This window comes from Zonotrichia leucophrys, chromosome 14 (assembly GCF_028769735.1).
Source record: "Zonotrichia leucophrys gambelii isolate GWCS_2022_RI chromosome 14, RI_Zleu_2.0, whole genome shotgun sequence".
Lineage (NCBI taxonomy): Eukaryota > Metazoa > Chordata > Aves > Passeriformes > Passerellidae > Zonotrichia > Zonotrichia leucophrys.
Window position 1 is genome coordinate 15536837 of NC_088184.1, and position 17200 is coordinate 15554036.

Below are 17200 nucleotides of genomic sequence, written 5' to 3' on the forward strand. Positions count from 1 at the left end.
AGGCAGGGCACACCTGGGGCAGTGCCAGGGTCACTGTTAGGCTGGGCACACCTGGGGCAGTGCCAGGGTCACTGCCAGGCAGGGCACACCTGGGGCAGTGACCTCCTTTCCTGCCCTTGCTTGGTCTCCCAGCAGTGCTTTGTCAGAGGCTGTCACAGAACCATGGAATGATGGAATATTTGTGTTAGAAGGGACCTCAAAGCCCACCCAGTGCCACCCCTGCCATGGCAGGGACACCTTCACTGTCCCAGGGTGCTCCAGCCCTGTCCAGCCTGGCCTGGGCACTGCCAGGGATGCAGGGGCAGCCACAGCTTCTCTGGGCACATGTGCCAGGGCAGCATTTCATCCTGTTGCAGGCTGTTCTATCCTCATGGGATGGGGTGCTCAGCTGCTCCCAACAGCCCTTTTCCTCAATCTACACACCAAAATCAGATGGGGCCTTTGGCCCCAGGAGCTGTCACCCTCCTGTTTCCAGGAACACTGTCACCCTCACTGCCCTCTCCTGTTTTCCAGGACCGTTGTCACCCTCACTGCCCAGCCCTCTCCTGTTTTGCAGGACCATTGACACTCTCATTGTGGATGTGTACCCGGTGCTGGACACCCCAGCCAAGCAAGTCCTCTGGCAGTTTATCTACCAGCTGCTGAGCTACGAGGAGCAGGAGCACTGCCAGCAAAAGCTGGACAGGTTTCTGGGGTGCAAGGCCTTGGCAGGTGAGAGGCAGCCCCGTGCTCCAGGATGGACACGCCGTGTCCTGATGGTGCTGGGAGCTCAGTCCCTTGTGCTGGTGCAGTTTTGGGTGCAGAGGAGAGGTGGCACCTCAGAGGGTCACTCTGGGGGCTTTTGGAAGCTGCTCAGGTGTTAGAGGTGAGCAAGTCCAGGACAGCTGGTGCAAGGGCAGCATTCAGATCATGGAGGTGAAATAAAGGTGACACGGCATCCCTTGGGATGCCACAGACACATCCCTGGTTGGAAAAGGTGGTGCTGCTCTCCCAGGAAGACACAGAGGCAGTTGGTGATCCCCTTGTCCCCCTCAGCATCACCCTCACCCGGTTGTGTGGCAGCACAAAGCCAGTGGTGGACTCAGGAGAGCAGGTTTGAAGTGAAATGTCCTAATCTGTGTGTGTGTGCTCTTAATTGCTTCCAGTTTTGCTGTTCTCAGCTGCTCACACAGATGTGTTAATTTTAGACCCAGCAAAGGTAAAAGAAGTGTTGTTTAGGAGGAACACAGCGACTTTAGCAGGAAACAACAGCCCCAAGTCCTGGTGCAAATCCTGCCTGTTGTGCATGGGATGCTGTGCTCCATGTGCTCTGTGCACCCTGGATCTGCTCACTGGGTTTGCACTGAGCCCCCTCTGCTCTGTGTGTGCAGGATCACAGCTCAGCCACGGGCTGTGCATCCCCAGGGATTCATGTCCTGTAATCGGTGTGCAGTTCTCAGCTGCATTCCAGGGATGCAGAGCAGCAATCCCCAGCCAGGGGAGGCTCAGGGGCACATCTCCCTGTCCCAGGCTGCTGTTCCCAGCCCCAGGCTGGTCCCTGGCTCCTCTCAGTGTCTCAGGTGAATGGGGCAGTCTCTGAGCATGAACATTTTTCATTGTTCTGGTCTGTTCTGTGTCTGTGCCCTGCAGCACCATGGCCAGGTGAGATCTCTGGGTTTGGGCTGGTCCTTCCCCTGGGCTCCAAACTGGGTGATCTCCCCTGTCCCAGTGCTGGGTACCTCAGGGATGGATCCCTCCATCCTGTGAGCCTCCCTGAGCTGCACATGGACACTGCATGGGCCATGTGCTCCTTCCATAGGGAGCAGGAAGGGTTTACTGGGACCAGCCCCGCTCAGGGCTGCAGTTCCACATGGGCCATGAGCTGGTGGATGGCAAAAGGGATTGGATGGAAAAAGGGATTGGATGTCCCATCCCTGAGCATCCATCCCTGCCCTGTGCTGGCAGCAGCACCTGAACCTGCTCAGCTCCAGGGATGGAGCCAGCAGCTACCTGGCAATGTGGGTTCCATGGCCCTGGGGGGCTCTGGGGGGCTCTGGGGGTGCCTGTGCAGGGTGAGGAGCAGCAGTGGGAGCTGTGGGTCTGGCTGTGCCTCACGAAGGTGTTTCCTCACAGCCGAGGCAGAGGCTGAGGATCGGTACCGCAGCTCCATCCGAGGCGCCTCCCTGTGCCGGGGCAGCCTCAGGACCCCCCGGCCCGAGGAGGGGGCAGCAGGTGGGTGAGGGGGCTGGATTCCCTGTCCTGAGGGGGGGCTGGATTCCCTGCACTGGGGAGGGGATAGGATAGGGTGGGTGATTTGGGATGGATTCCCTGTCCTGAGGAGGGGATAGGGTGGGTGACTGGGGCTGGGACATGGGACTGTCCCTGCTGTGTCCTGCTCTGCCCCAAGACAAATTCCTGACCAATTCCCAAGCAAGAATGATGGGAAAAGATGGAGGCAAAGGTGGAGGGAGGTCAGAGGGCCAGCAGTGAGGCACCAGCTGGAAATCCATGTTTTCAGAAACAGAATCACAGAATTATAGAATGACAGAATCATTGAGGTTGGAAAAGCTCTCCAAGATCATTGAGTCCAACCTGTGACTGGTCCCCACCTTGTCACCCAGCCCAGAGCACTGAGAGCCACATCCAGGGACAGCAATTTCATAATGAAAGAACCAATTCAATAAGAGACCACTAGATCATAAGTCTGAATGTTATTTTCAACCCTTTCCATCACTCAGATGTGAACTGCTCCTGCTGTCTGCTGCCCACCCCTTCTGGGGATAAAATTTATGGCTTCCCTCTGAACATGCTCAGAGTCCATCCAATTAACAGGGCAAACCACACTTGTGAAATGATGTGAGGAGGGAGATCATGGTTCAGGGCCCCTTTGAGACTCTGACAAGCCCCATTTGAGGCCCCAGCCCTGCCTCCCTCCAGGGCACACAGCCCTGCCTGTCCCATCTCCCCTGGCTGATGCCAAAGGGCCCTGAGCTGTGCTCCTGAGCACAACCTCCCCCTGACCTCCCTGAGCACCTCCTGGCCATGTGGTGTCCCTCGGCTGTCAGGGGGGCTCTGGGACACTTCCCAGGGGAGGAAGATCCTCTGCCCTGGCTCCGAGGAGCTCTTCTGGAGGGGATTAGAGCCTGGAGAGCAGCCAACAGCTGTGTGTGCTGCAGGGGAGCCGTGGCTGGGCAGATGTTGGCCAGCTGTGGGAGCAGCCCTGTCCTCAGCTGCCCCGAGGGGAGAATGGAGCAGCTTGGAGCTGTCTGCTGACCCCAAACCCACCCTGCACTGCTCCCTGGGGACCCCCAGAGCCAGGAGCTGGGGCAGGGGGCTCCCTGTGGGTCCCAGCAGCACACAGGGACCCGTGTGGGTCAGGGCTGTGTGGCTGGGGCACACACAGAGCAGTGACTTTGTCTCTCCCTCTGCAGGCAGTGACACCGTGGAGGTCCCCGTGCGCCTGATCCCTGGAGAGAGACAGGCTGGAGATGGCACGTCCCTCCCGGAGACACCCAACCCCAAAATGGTGTGATTGATGGGGCAGGGGGCACCTCTGTGGGGCTCTGCCCGCCTCTGTGGGGTGGTGTGGGCACGGGAAGGTTCCTGGCTCCTTTGCTGTGAGCACAGGGCAGCAGGAAAAGGGAATGGGGTGTGTGGGTGAACACCTGCAGGGGCTGAGGGTGTCCCTGCCCCTTCTGAGGTCACCTCCCCGGGCAATTAGTCACCTCTAATGAGGCTGATGCCTGCCAGTGTCTCCCTGCAGCCTCATCAGTGAGAGGCTCTTGGGGGGCTCAGACAGGGCTGGGGTGAAGCCCCCCTTTATAGAGTGAGAGATGGGTACTGGTGGGCCAGAGAGTTCCAGAAAGGTTTGGGTTGGAAGGACCTCAGAGCCCACCCAGTGCCACCCCTGCCATGGCAGGGACACCTTCCCTATCCCAGGGTGCCCCAATCCCTGTCCAGCCTGGCCTGGGCACTGCCAGGGATGCAGGGGCAGCCCCAGCTCTGGGCAGCCGGGTCTGTGGGGACTGTGCTGTCCCCAGGGCATGGCGGGTCACTGGGGCAGCTCTCTGGGGCTCCTCAGCAGCTCTGGCCATGGCAGCAGCTCTGTGTCCTCCCCCAGATGTCAGCTGTGTACGCGGAGCTGGAGAACCGCCTGATCGGGGGCTTTGGCGGCAAGGTGGGCAACGCTGCCCTGCACAGGACATCCCCCCCTGCCCCCGAGCTGCCACACGCTGCTGCAGGTACCTCTGGGGACCGTGGGGGTGCTGGCCAGGCGGGTGGGGACAAGGCAGTGTCCCCTTGGTGCCATTGCACAGGGCAGTGTCCCCTTGGTGCCATCTCACAAGGCAGCAGCCATGGTTCTGTGGGTGAGGGAACTCACAGGGCTGGCTCTGCAGTGTGGAATTTTCAGGCAGTCTGAGTGGGATGAGAATTTGACTCTAAGTTTCAGAAGGCTGGTTATTATTTAATGATATATATTATATTATATTATATTATATTATATTATATTATATTATATTATATTATATTATATTATATTATATTCTCTATTATATATACAAAAAGAGCTCAGCTGGCTCGGACAGAGAGTCTGAGACAGAGCCTTTGTTATCATTCTTTTCTATTCTATTCTTAGCTTAGCTAGCCTTCTGAGAAAATCCTTTCTTTTATTCTTTTAGTATAGTTCTAATGTAATATAGATCATAAAATAATCAATCAGCCTCTCTGAGGGGAGAGATCCTCATCTCCTCCCTCACCCTGACACCCCTGTGAGCACGGTCACACCAGGGGCTGCAGGACCCCCACCCACAGCTCCCCGCGCTCCGTCCACAGGTGGCCGCAAGCCGGGGCTGGCGTGGCCGAGCGAGCTGGCGAGCCAGCCGTGCTACTACCGGCTGCACAGCAGCGTGGCCTCGCCCTGCAGCACCGAGTCCAACCCCTACGTGAGCCTGGACAGCAGCCCGGCCCCGTCGCCCACGCGCCGGCCGCGCTCGCCGCTGTCGCGACGCAAGAAGCTGTTCACCTTCTCGCGGCCCCCGCGCAGCCGCGACACCGACCGCTTCCTGGACGCGCTCAGCGAGCAGCTGGGCCACCGCGTTACCATCGTGGATGAGTTCCTCACCCCCGAGAACGACTACGAGGAGGTGAGAGGGCCACTGGCTCTGGTGTAGGTGCCTTGGGTATGGAGATGGACATGTGAGGGGTCAGGGGACACGTCCTGGGCTCTGCAGGTGGCACGAGGGGCTGGACACAGCGGGGTGGTGGGGATGGAGGGATGGAGGGATGGAGGGATGGATGGATGGATGGATGGATGGATGGATGATGAGGACAGTGAAGGATGGTGGGTGGAGGATGTGGGTTGAGGACCCTCAGTGAGCAGCTGGGGCACCACGTCACCATCGTGGATGAGTTCCTCACCCCCGAGAACGACTACGAGGAGGTGAGAGGGCCACCGGCTCACCAAAGCAATGGTGTAGGCACCTTGGGTATGGAGATGGCCATGTGAGGGGTCAGGGGACACGTCCTGGGCTCTGCACACAGCGGGGTGGTGGGGATGGATGGATGGATGGATGGATGGATGGATGGATGGATGGATGGATGGATGGATGGATGGATGGATGGATGGATGGATGTGGGTGGAGGATGAAGGATGGAGGACAAGGAGGATGGAGGATGTGGATGGAGAATGAGGAGTGTGGAGTATGAAGAGGATGGAGGATGGTGGATAGAGGACAAGAAGGATAGAGTATGGTGGATGGAGGACGTGGATGGAAGAGGAGGATGGAGGATGTGGATGGAAGATGAGGAGGATGGAAGATGTGGATGGAGAACAAGGAGCATGGAGGATGGTGGATGAAGGACAAGATGCCACCCTCACCCTCTGCCCTGTGCGCCCCCAGATGAGTTTCCAGGATGACCAGGGCAGCTATGTCACCAACGATGTCAGCAGCAGCGAGTACATCAGCAGCAGCGACGAGGGCAGCTCCCTGACCTACTCCACGCTCTCGGACCACATCCCGCCCCCTCCGCTCAGCCCCCCGCCCCCGCCGCCCCCCCTGCCGTTCCACGACCCCCAGGGCGGCCCCGCCAAGGCCGAGCCCCCCAAGGGCAGCGTGGCCCCGGTCCCCAAGTCCCTGGTGAGCCACCTGCACCCGGTGCCGCCGCCGCCGCCGCCGCCTCCGCCGCCCCCCGTGCCCTGCGCCCCCGCCCTGCACCGCGGGCTGCTGCACCGCCGCAGCGACTCCAACCACATGAGCGTCAAGAGGCTGCGCTGGGAGCAGGTGGAGAACTCGGAGGGCACCATCTGGGGCCAGGTATGGCCGGGAGAGGGGAGGTACAGGGGGTCCCAGATGTGTCCCGGGGAGCGGTGACCTGTGCTGAGGCTCTGCGGGGCTCCCGTGCATCCCTCGGTTGTTTGGAACGAACTGTTGGGCTGGGGGAGGCCCTGGGAAGCCTCTGAGCTGCTGATTTTGTCTGCAGCATCGTGGGGAGCACTCCCCTGCCCTCAGGGGTTGCCTCCAGATGGATTCTGCAGCGGTTTGGGAAGGGGGTTCAGTGGGAAAGGATGAGGATGGGTGGAGCAGTGATGGGAGAGCCCCAGGCAGGGCAGGACAGCGGAGGGGACAGCAGAGGTGAGGGGTGACACAAGGCAGGACCGTCCTTTGGCATGGTGGCCATGGAGTGGTGCAGAACTCCGAGGTGGATCCCATCCCTCCCCAGGGTTTCACTCCCAGCCTCTGGTGTCTCCCGGTGGTCAGGACATGCCATATTCCCTGTGCCCTGAGCAGCCAGAGGGGAGCTGTGGGATCACCTTCCAGTCCCACAGGCACTGAACCCTGCAGCTCCCTCTCCCCAGCACTCCAGAGAGGAATATCCTTCCTCACGGTGATTTCTCTGTGTGCAGAACAATCCCCGAAGCTCCTGGGATTGCCATTTTATCCTCCAGTGAGGGGCTCATGTGCAAGGAGCAATGAGGACAGAGGTGCTCTGTGTCAGGAGCTGAGTGAATCTGCAGGGCACTGGCTGAGCCTGCAGTCACAGGAGGTGCCACCAGCCTGTCTGGGGACAGGAGCTGAGTGTGGGACAGGGAAGGTGCCAGCACAGGTGGCACTGAGGGGCTGTCCCCGTCCCAGCACAGCCCCTATTCCTCCTCCCACAGCTCGGGGAAGACTCTGACTATGACAAGCTCAGTGACATGGTCAAATACCTCGACCTGGAGCTGCACTTTGGCACTCAGAAGCCCACGAGTAAGTACTGAGCCCCAGAACGGGTCCTGGTGCCAGCAGAGACCATTTCCAGCTGGGAGGGACTGGGAGGAGCTGGGAGGGACTGGGAATGGATGGGCAGCAGGGCAATGCCAGTCTGTGACATCACCCGTGCCATGAATTTGTTCATCCTCAGGATTTTGTGGCTGTGATCATTAAGGTGGAGATGGTTTCATTATCTCCCTTAATTATCCCTGCTGCCACGATCTGTTTTCTCTCCACATTTCACTGGGCACTGAAACCCAGCTTGAGGCTTTCACCAACTGCAGGTCCAGTGCCTGAGAGCTCTGGAAATGCTGCAAAAGCCATGAAAACATTGCTGTGTCCAAGGAAATCACCTCCAGCAGCACTTCACTCTTTGTGCAGATAATCAGTGGATGTCCCCAGAGCTGTGCTGGCTCTGGAGCTCTGTGCCTGTGCAGCTCCCATCACCCACAGCCCCACGGGATCCTCACCCAGAGCAGTTTTTGGGTGCCACAAGCCCAGAGCAAGGTCCAGGCTGGGGTGTGGGGTGGTGGTGACCCTGTGGGAGGCATTCCAGTGAAGCCAGTGGGATGTCTGAGCTGCCCTGCAGGGGCCAGGGTGCCCAGCTGGCACTGGGATGCAGTGGGGCTCATCTCAGGGCACGCTGTTTGTAGGATGTTTCTGAGCAGTCTGGGATTTTCTGTGTGTTTCACCTCTCCTTTTGCCTTTTTCAGCTCCAGCTGAGCCCTCCATTGGGGAGATCTTTGAATTGCAGAATTCAAGGATTCCTGGAGCCATTGCTGTGTGCAAAGCATCCGTCCTCCTCTCTCTCATTCATGGTCTCATGTTTGCAGGACAGTTTTCTTCCCGCTGGAGCCGCCTGAGCCTGTCCTTACCCACGATTAAATCTTTCAGTTTCTCTTCCAGAGCCAACTCTCATGCCTGAAAACTTTAAAAAGAAAGACGTGGTTGAAATTTTGTCCCACAAAAAGGCCTACAACACATGTAAGTGAAGGTACCCCCAAAAGGGGCCCACAGGTGGGATGTAGAGAGCTGGAAAGGTAAAGGGGAAGACCATGAGCTCAATCCCATGGGCACAGCTCAGCTGGGATGGACTGACTGGACTCTTCCTGCAGCCCAGAGCTGCCCCAGAGTGTGCTCAGCCTGGGCAGGGCAAGGAGGGAACTTTGGGGGCAAGGATGGAACTTTTTGGGGAAGGATGGGGATGGGATGTGCCTGGTGGTCCTGGGGACCCCTGCAGGGAACTGGGGCAGTGTAGGGGCAGTGCTGCCTCTCAGGATGTGTTTCTGGTGGGGAGGAGGCTGGGAGGGCTCGGTGGGACCCTGCCCAGGATCCCCCTGGCTCTGGGGATGTGGGAGCAGGGCTGGTCCCAGGGCAGCCCAGCTGGGGTGTGGATGAGGTGCGTGCTGTGCCCTGGGGGGCTGCAGGACCAGAGCCACCCCTGGGTCCCCACGCAGCCCCTGCAGGGTCCCAGGGAGGGGAAAACCCTCCCTGAGCCAGGGCTGTGCCTGCCTGGGCACCTGCAGGGGTCTCACTCCGTGGGGAGGTTGGTGATCCGCTCCTGTGTCTGTCCTGTCCCTCTGTCCTGCTGGGCAGTGTGTCCCTCTGTTCTGTCCCTGTCCCTGCCAGGCACTGCGTCCCCAGCCCTGCCACACCCCGGTGTCCCCTGCTCCCCCCAGTGACAGTGACAATGACAGTGACAGTGCCGTGCCTCCCCCCCAGCCATCCTGATCGCGCACCTGAAGCTGTCGCACGCGGAGCTGCGGCAGATCCTGATGACGATGGAGACGGATCGCCTGGAGCCCTCCCACATCAAGCAGCTGCTGCTCTACGCCCCGGATGGGGAGGAGGTGCAGCGCTTCCAGAGCTACAAGGAGAGCCCCGGCAAGCTCAGCGAGCCCGACCAGTTCGTGCTGCAGGTGCCGTGCTCTGGGAGGGGGCTGAGTGTGCCTGTCCCTGCCAGCAGCACACTCACACCTGGGTGATGCTTTGTGTGCCCTGTCCCTGCCAGCAGGGCATTCACACCTGGGTGATGCTGTGTGTGCTCTGTCCTGCCAGCAGGACACTCACACCTGGGTGATGCTGAGTGTGCCTGTCCCTGCCAGCAGGGCATTCTGGGCTGAATGTACCTGTCCCTGCCAGCAGGGCATTCACACCTGGGCTGAATGTACCTGTCCCTGCCAGCAGCACACTGACACTGGGGCTGTGTATGCCCTGTCCCTGCCAGCAGGGCATTCACACCTGGGCTGAGTGTACCTGTCCCTGCCAGCAGGGCATTCACACCTGGGTGATGCTGAGTGTGCCCTGTCCTGCCACCAGCACACTCACACCTGGGGCTGATGGCACTGGGACCATTGGGGTGATGCTCAGTTGATGCCTGAGGGGTCTGGCAGCTCCCAGGGGCTGGTTCAGAGCTGCAGAGCCACCAACACATTTGCTCCCTGGTGACAGTGGCTTTGCCCAGCTCTGATTTATCTTCCATTGACAAAGCCACTCGTGGGTGTTGGTGTGAGAGTGCCCATCCCATGGCAGCACACCTGCCCTGTGCCACCTGTAGCTCCTGTTCCATGCCCAGGGCAGCAGAAGTCCTGTGCAGGGGGCCTGTGGCACTGCAGATGGTGGCACTGCAGAAGGTGACCCTGCCCTGCAGAAGGTGACACTGCAGATGGTGGCACTGCCCTGCAGAAGGTGACACTGCCCTCTTGCCCAGATGCTGTCGGTGCCCGAGTACAAGATCCGCCTGCGCAGCCTGCACTTCAAGACCACCCTGCAGGAGAAGACCGAGGAGATCAAAGCCAGCTACGAGTGCATCTGCAAGGCCTCCCTGGAGCTGAAGAGCAGCAAGAAGCTGGCAAAGATCCTGGAGGTCAGAGCGGTCCCTTCTGCTTGGGACAGCCACCACTGGTCCCTGTGCCCCACCCATACTGCCCTCCCCCTGAGGAGGCGTTTTGGGGTCCTGGGATGGGCTGAGCCTGGCACAGAGAGAACAAATCCCACTGCAGGTCCTCCATGACCCTCCTCAGATGAGCTGTCCCAAATTGCTGTTAATTCGTTTGGGTCTGCTTTAAAAAAAAAGCAGGTGGGACAAATGAGGTCAGTGTGTGCTCAGAGGCGTTTGCAGAGGAGGGATGAAATTCCTCAGTAGCTCCTGGCCAGTGACCCCCCATCAGTTCCTTAAATCCATGGGGACAGGGTTGGTCTGCACATGAATGGGTGGGGAACAGAAATTCAGAGTCATGGGAGATGGAAGGGCAGTGTTGTTCTGCACATTATGTAAGGACAGAGATTAGAGTCCCATCAGAGCTGGAATGGGGACAGGTTGCACTTATGGTGGAACAGAGATTCAGAGTCATGGGAGATGGAAGGACCCAGGGCCAGGAGCTGACCAGCCCCTCGTGCCCTGCTCTCCTTTTGCAGTTCGTGCTGGCCATGGGGAACTACCTGAACAACGGGCAGCCCAAGACCAGCAAAACCACAGGCTTTAAAATCAACTTCCTCACCGAGGTGAGGAGAGCAGCTCGCTCTGGGGCAGGGCACACCGAGCTGGGGGCTCCCTGTGCCCACAGAGCTGCTCTCAAAGGGACCCTGGGACCCTTTGGGAGGGGGCAGGGGCTGCACTGACCCACAGGGGGGACTTCAGAGAGGCTCTGCTGTGGTTCTGGTGGGAATCCTGCCCACCGTGGGCCAGGTGTGTGTGGGAGAGGTGCTCACCCCATAGGGGCTGCAGGGGGACACCTGAGGGCTGGGGACAGGGGACAGCCCTGCCCTGCAGGAGGGACATCTCCAGCACTAATCTGTGAACATTAACTGTGTGTGAACATCAAATGTGCAGTTTAACCCTTAGCCCCAGCACGAGGAGCAGCCCACCCCGGTGTGTGTGAGCCCTCAGGTGGGATCCTCACTTGTTCTGCTTTGCTGCAGCTGAACACGACCAAGACTGTGGATGGGAAATCCACCTTCCTGCACATCCTTGCCAAATCCCTCAGCCAACACTTCCCAGAGCTCCTGGGCTTTGCCAAGGACCTTCCCACGGTGCCGCTGGCTGCCAAAGGTAAAGGAGAGAGGAGCTGCAAGCCCGGGTGTCCCTGCACTGCCCCTGGGCTGGGTGTGAGCCTGGGCTCAGCCGGGAGCTGCACAGCCTGGCAGGGGCAGGATGGAGCCTGGGCAAACGAGGAAAGGTCCTGAGCACGTGAGGGAAGGTCCTGAGCAGCAGGAGAGCCTTGGGAAGGGCTGAGCTGGCAGTGACAGTGACAGTGAGGTGTCACCCATCCATCCCACACTGCTGCCCCTGGGCAGGGCTCTGCTCCAGGGAGCAGGGACAGGAGCAGAGGGAATGGCCTCAGGGTGGGATTTTAGGGAAAATTCCTGCCTGGAAACGCTGCCCAGCCCTGGCACAGCTGCCCAGGGCAGGGGTCCCCATCCCTGAGGGGTTTTACAGTCCCGTGGATGTGGCACTTGGGGACAATGCTTGGGTCAGTGGTGGCTTTGGCAGAGCTGGGGAAACAGCTGGACTGGATGACCCTGGAGGGCTTCCCCAACCTAAATGATTCCACAATCTGTGATTTTAAATGATGCATTGAATCCCTACCAAGCACGAGCTGCATTCCCCTTGCACACCATCCCCTGCTGTTTGTGAGCAATTCCCTTGGGAATTAGTGCTACAGTGCATAAATAAAGGAGCAAACTCCAGCCTGGAGCTGTGAATTTCCCCTTCCCACCAGGGGAAGGTCTGTACCTGGAGCTTTCCCAGCTGGAATTTGTGTCACAGGTTCTTGGATTGGGGAAGAGACGAGGATGTGACTCCATGTTTCAGAAGGCTGATTTATTATTTTATGATATATATTACATTAAAACTATGCTAAAAGAATAGAAGAAAGGATTTCACCAGAAGGCTGGCTAAGAATAGAATCGGAAGGAATGATAACAAAGGCTTGTGGCTCAGCTCTCTGTCCAAGCCAGCTGACTGTGATTGGCCATTAATTAGAAACAACCCCATGAGACCCATCTGTTGCATTCCACAGCAGCAGATAATCAATGTTTACAGTTTGTTCCTGAGGCCTCTCAGCTTCTTAGGAGGAAAAATCCTGAGGAAAGGATTTTTCATAAAAGATGTCTGCGACACTCCTCCTCCATAAAACAATGCAAAACAATGAGTTATTTACACAAAGCGTGTGAGAAAGTTCCTTACAAGAATGTCAACATCACAAGGCTTAGAAAAACTTAAAAAATCAGGGCGACAACTGTCCCCTGGCCCATGCTCCTCACCTCACCTGTGGGAGCAGAGCCAGCCCTGCGTGTCCCAGCCCTGCTGACCCCGCTGTCCCCTGCAGTGAACCAGAGGACCCTGACAGCCGACCTGAAGGACCTGCACAGCACGGTCAGTGACATCCAGAAGGCTTGTCACAGCATGCCCGCCACCGCCGAGGACAGGTTTGCCATTGTCATGACCGTATCCTTCTGTGAGAGGGGAGCCGGCCCTGAGTGCCCCCAGGGACCCCCGACACTGCCTAGGGCTGTGCCTGGCACTGCTGGGAGCTGCCCCTGCTCTCAGCCAGCCTGGTGAGCAGGTTTGGGGTGTCCCTGTGTGGCACAGCCCCAGGAACGTGCTGGGACATCTGTCCTTGGGAGCTGTGCTGACAGGGACAGCCAGCACCTCCACGTGTGCCTGTCAGCATCTCCCTGCTGCCATGTGATAAGAGATTGATAAAGGGGATGGGACCCAGCTATCTGATAAGAGATTGATAAGGGGGGGATGGGACCCAGCTATCTGATAAGAGATTGATAAGGGCTGGGACCCAGCTGTCTGATAAGGGGCTGGGACCCCTGCCAGCACCGTGGAGCAGCTCTTTGCCCTTAAGCCAAGCCCTGCAGTCCTTCCTGGAGAGTGCCCAGCCCGCCATGCGCTCCCTGGACGACCTGCAGCACAAGGCCATGGAGGAGTTCAGCAAGGTGCTGTCCTTCTTCGGGGAGGACTCAAAAATGACAACCTCCGAAGCCTTCTTTGGCATTTTTGCAGAATTCATGAGCAAGTTTGAGGTGAGTTGAAGCTTTCCAAGGCAGCAGGGATGTCCTGTGGGTGTCAGTGAGGTGTGTTATTGTGTGTGACTGGGATGGGCTTTTGTGAGCAGCTGTGCCTGAGTGAGAAGCAACTTTTCTGATGCTGATAAGGTGCAATTTTTCTGACACAAATGTCAGATGGCCAGGGTGGGACACTGAGGGAGGCCCCAAGCCCCAGGGGAGAGTGATGGGGTTGTTCATACTGGAATGGTTTGGGGTGGAAGGGACCCTAAAGATCACCCCATATTCCATCCCTGCCATGGCAGGGACACCTCCCACTGTCCCAGGCTGCTCCCAGCCCTGTCCAGCCTGGCCTGGGCACTGCCAGGGATGCAGGGGCAGCCACAGCTGCTCTGGGTACCTGTGCCAGGGCCTGCCCACCCTGCCCCTCTGAGCTGTGCCCTTTGTGTCCCACAGCGGGCTCTCAGTGACGTGCAGGTGGGCGAGAGCCAGCGCAGCCCCAGGATGACCTCTCCCCTGGCCTGGTGACGGCCTGCAGCCACCTGAGGTGCAACAGCTCCTTGCCAACAAAGTGCAATTTGCTCCTGTCCAGCCTGGTGTAAATACGCTGCTGCCTCCTGCTCCCAGCCAGCAGGGTCACCGACAGAGGGGCCGGGGCAGGCACTGAGGAGGCACCGCAGGTGACACAGGGTGACAGAGGGTGACACAAAGACAAACCCTGCACTGGTCCTCACAGAGCTTCCTCAGCACCCTCCAACTCCATAGATCCCTGAGCCCGGGGTTTGTGTCCATCTGGTAAAACCCCACTGAACCACGTTCCCCAAACTCCTGTGACTGGAGACCTTCCCCACACCCCCACGGGCACTGCCCGAGCCGGGGGGCACTGCCCAGCAGCCCTGGGCTGGGGGAGAGCCACAGAGCCCCCGGGCAGCCCAGCAGGGAAGGGAGCAGGGGGATGAGCAGCAGGGAGGGCACCTCCCGCTCCTCTGGGGATGCTGCTGAGCCCTGTCCAGCCCCTCTCCAAGCCCCTCTGCCCCAGAGCACAGGGGGAACAGCAGAGCAGAGAGCACCGGAGGTGGCCCAGGAGCTCCAGTTCCCTCCCCTGGCAGCCAGTGGCAGTGCAGAGCAGCAGGACCCTGCAGGACCCTCCTGGCACATCCCCGAGGTCCCGAGGATGGATCCGGTCTGATCCTTCCAGCTCACGGCTCCTTCCTGGCCCTCGGCTCTGCACAAAGCTGTGCCAGAGGCTGACAGGCCTTGAAACCCTCCCAAGAGAGCAACACCATCAGCACGAGGTTGCTGGAACTCGCCAGCAGGCAGCCCTGAACAGTTCCATGGCTCTTGGAAAGCACAGAATGCCCGGGAGCCTGAATGGGAGCAGGAGGGCTCTGCAGCCCCAGGTGCTGCTCCGGGCACGGCACGGGGGAGCAGGGCATCACCCTAGAGGGGTTTAACAGCCCTTTGGATGTGGCACCTGGGCACAGTGCTTGGGTGAGGGGTGGCTTTGGCAGAGCAGGGGCAGCAGCTGCACTGGATGGCCTGGGAGGGCTTTCCCAACATAAATGGTTCCACCATCCTGGGACCCCCTTTGCTGCAGGAGCAGTTTTCGTGGGGGATATCCCAGGGAGCTCCAGGAGTGTCCACGGCCACCTTCCAGTGTGCACACCCATCTCTTGATGTGCACACCCACCTCCAGATGTGCACACCCACCTCTCATCGTGCCCATCCCTCTCCCAGCTGCCCGGACCCTCCTGGATCCCCCCGTTGTGCCCCTGGCACGGAGGGACAGCGTTCCACGGCTGCTGCTTGCGCCTGCGGGGGCTCCCGAGCTCTCTCCGTGCTTTGTGGGCATCCCCTCCGTGCAAAACCCACCCGTGTCCCCGTGTCCCCCGTGTCCCCGCAGCCAGCGCCGTGTAGGTCCCGCCTGCCCGAGGCCGGAGCAAGGGCTCCGTGTCCCGCAGCCGCCGCCGCTCCGGGACACCATCACCGACCGGTGCATTATTTCGTTATTTACGGGAGACCTTACGACCCTCGGATCTCCGGGTTTTGGTATTTTTTTTAAACCCCGCTGTAGAAAGTGAGGTATATTTTCACAAGTGTTCTCCGTTTATACAGCTTTAAGTGCCAGGTAGTGGGTAGCCTCGTGTTCCCAGAGGTCCAGGACAGGGCCACGCTCCCTCTGCTCCTCTCTCCCTTTTGGATGTTGCACACTGCATTCTGTTATTTATCCTTTTTTTTAAAAAAACATGTCCAATATTTAAACCACCAGAGGTTCTTTTGAAACTGTCCCGACAGAAGATGCTGTACATAGATTTTGCTACATGTTGTAACTTTCTGAAATAGTTAGAACTCCAATCCCTTTGGTATTTTTATGTGAATATTTTCAAAGAGCCAGAACTTCTGGCGATAAGATTTGATAAGGGGACGATGTATATTCCCGGTTCAGTCTCTACCCAATGCCTATGTGCTATTCCTGAAATAAAGCTACTGCCTTCTGCCTCCTGACTGCACAGACCTCTGTCTTCTGTCCAGAAGTGCTGCTGGTGATGGTGTCAGGGATTCTGCACCTTCTGCACTGTTGATCCTGGCTCTGACACCTGCAGGCTCTCACCTGGCTGGGCTGGGCTGGTGGGGAGAAGAACCTTCCTGCCCCACAGCATCCAGGCTGGAGGGATCAAAACGAGCAGCAAATTCTTAAAATAGCACGGATTTTTAACCGCAGCCTTCAGAAGAAAACATTTAGCGAGCTGTATGAGGCAGTGAATTGTTTCCCTCTGGAAAAGAATTCTTGGCTGAGGCTGAGTTCATGTCCAGGGGGGTTTATCTCCCGTGACAGCGGGAGCAGACAGACAGGAGCAGCTCCCTATCAGGTGCTGTGCCTCAGCCGGTTCAGAGCAGCCCTGGGAGCCGCCCGGGGCCGGAGCAGCTCCGTGCAGAGCCACCCTCAGTGTCCCCGGCCGGGCACGTCACCTCCTGCCCCGGGGCACTGACTGACACCGCGGGACCGGAGATGCGCTCCAGGGAGCGGGGCGGGTGGAGCTGCTGACCTCCGAGGGGCCCGAGCAACCCGAGCCACCCTGAGATTCCACTTGAAGCGCTCCGACTGACTCCTCCTGCCCCCAGGGACCGGCCCAGAGCCGCTGCCACAGCTGCGGTGTGGGGCTGAGCCCTTGGAGCAGCAGGGATGGTGTCCCAGAGCCCCATTCCTGAGCCCATGGAGCAGCAGGAATAATGCCCAGAGCCCCATAAAGCAGCAGGAATAGTGTCCCACAGCCCCATTACTGAGCCCATAAACCAGCAGGAATAATGCTCAGAGTCCCATTCCTGAGCCCATAAAACAGCAGGAATGGTGCCCCAGAGCCCCATAAACCAACAGGAATGGTGTCTCAGGCTGAGCCCATAAACCAGCAGGAACGGTGACCCAGAGCCCCATTCCTGAGCCCATAAACCAGCAGGAATGGTGTCCCCAAGCCCCCATTCCTCACGTCCCAGACTGAGCCCATAAACCAGCAGGAATGGTGTCCTGGAGCCCCATGAAGCAACAGGAATGATGTCCCAGGGCCCCATCCCCACGTCCCACACAGCACCCACACCATTCTCTCCATGTTCCCCTCTCCTTGCTCTGGTAACTTTTCTGCAGCCACGAGGTCATTCCTGCCCAGATCCAGCACTTTGAGCCTCACTCAGGGTTCCTGTGTCAGCCCTGCCCACGGGATCATCCTCACAGGAAAGCCTGGCCTTGGGAAGGAAACCCCAGCCCGGGCAGCAGCCAGGGCAGGGCAGGGATCACAGCCCTGGCTGCTCCTGCTCCTCGGGTGCCACTTCCGTCCTCTGACAAACACTGGGAAATTGTGTCCCTGGAAATCCCAGCTTCCATTCCAAACCTCAGGGGATTTGGGGGTTTTGTTCTTTCATGCAAGAAACAGAGGGGAAAAGAGCTCAGAAAGGAAACG

General features: G+C 58.8%; 1 protein-coding gene across 4 annotated transcripts in view; it reads left to right on the forward strand.

The window, feature by feature from the left end:
* The window catches only part of GRID2IP (Grid2 interacting protein), a 34774-nt gene extending 19035 nt beyond the window's left edge, over positions 1-15739 (forward strand). For 2 of the 4 annotated variants that reach the window (XM_064725978.1, XM_064725981.1), the window contains 15 exons: positions 557-711; positions 2113-2211; positions 3411-3505; positions 4100-4220; positions 4813-5123; positions 5880-6293; positions 7139-7226; positions 8124-8213; positions 8952-9148; positions 9940-10095; positions 10647-10733; positions 11151-11280; positions 12560-12678; positions 13101-13265; positions 13704-15739. In XM_064725978.1, coding sequence (XP_064582048.1) covers positions 557-711; positions 2113-2211; positions 3411-3505; positions 4100-4220; positions 4813-5123; positions 5880-6293; positions 7139-7226; positions 8124-8213; positions 8952-9148; positions 9940-10095; positions 10647-10733; positions 11151-11280; positions 12560-12678; positions 13101-13265; positions 13704-13775 — 2299 coding nt within the window. In that variant the 3' untranslated portion in view covers positions 13776-15739. The remainder of the gene's footprint in view (positions 1-556; positions 712-2112; positions 2212-3410; positions 3506-4099; positions 4221-4812; positions 5124-5879; positions 6294-7138; positions 7227-8123; positions 8214-8951; positions 9149-9939; positions 10096-10646; positions 10734-11150; positions 11281-12559; positions 12679-13100; positions 13266-13703) is intronic. The other 2 variants (XM_064725980.1, XM_064725982.1) reach the window with 1 other exon arrangement.
* Positions 15740-17200: the final 1461 nt, after the last annotated feature.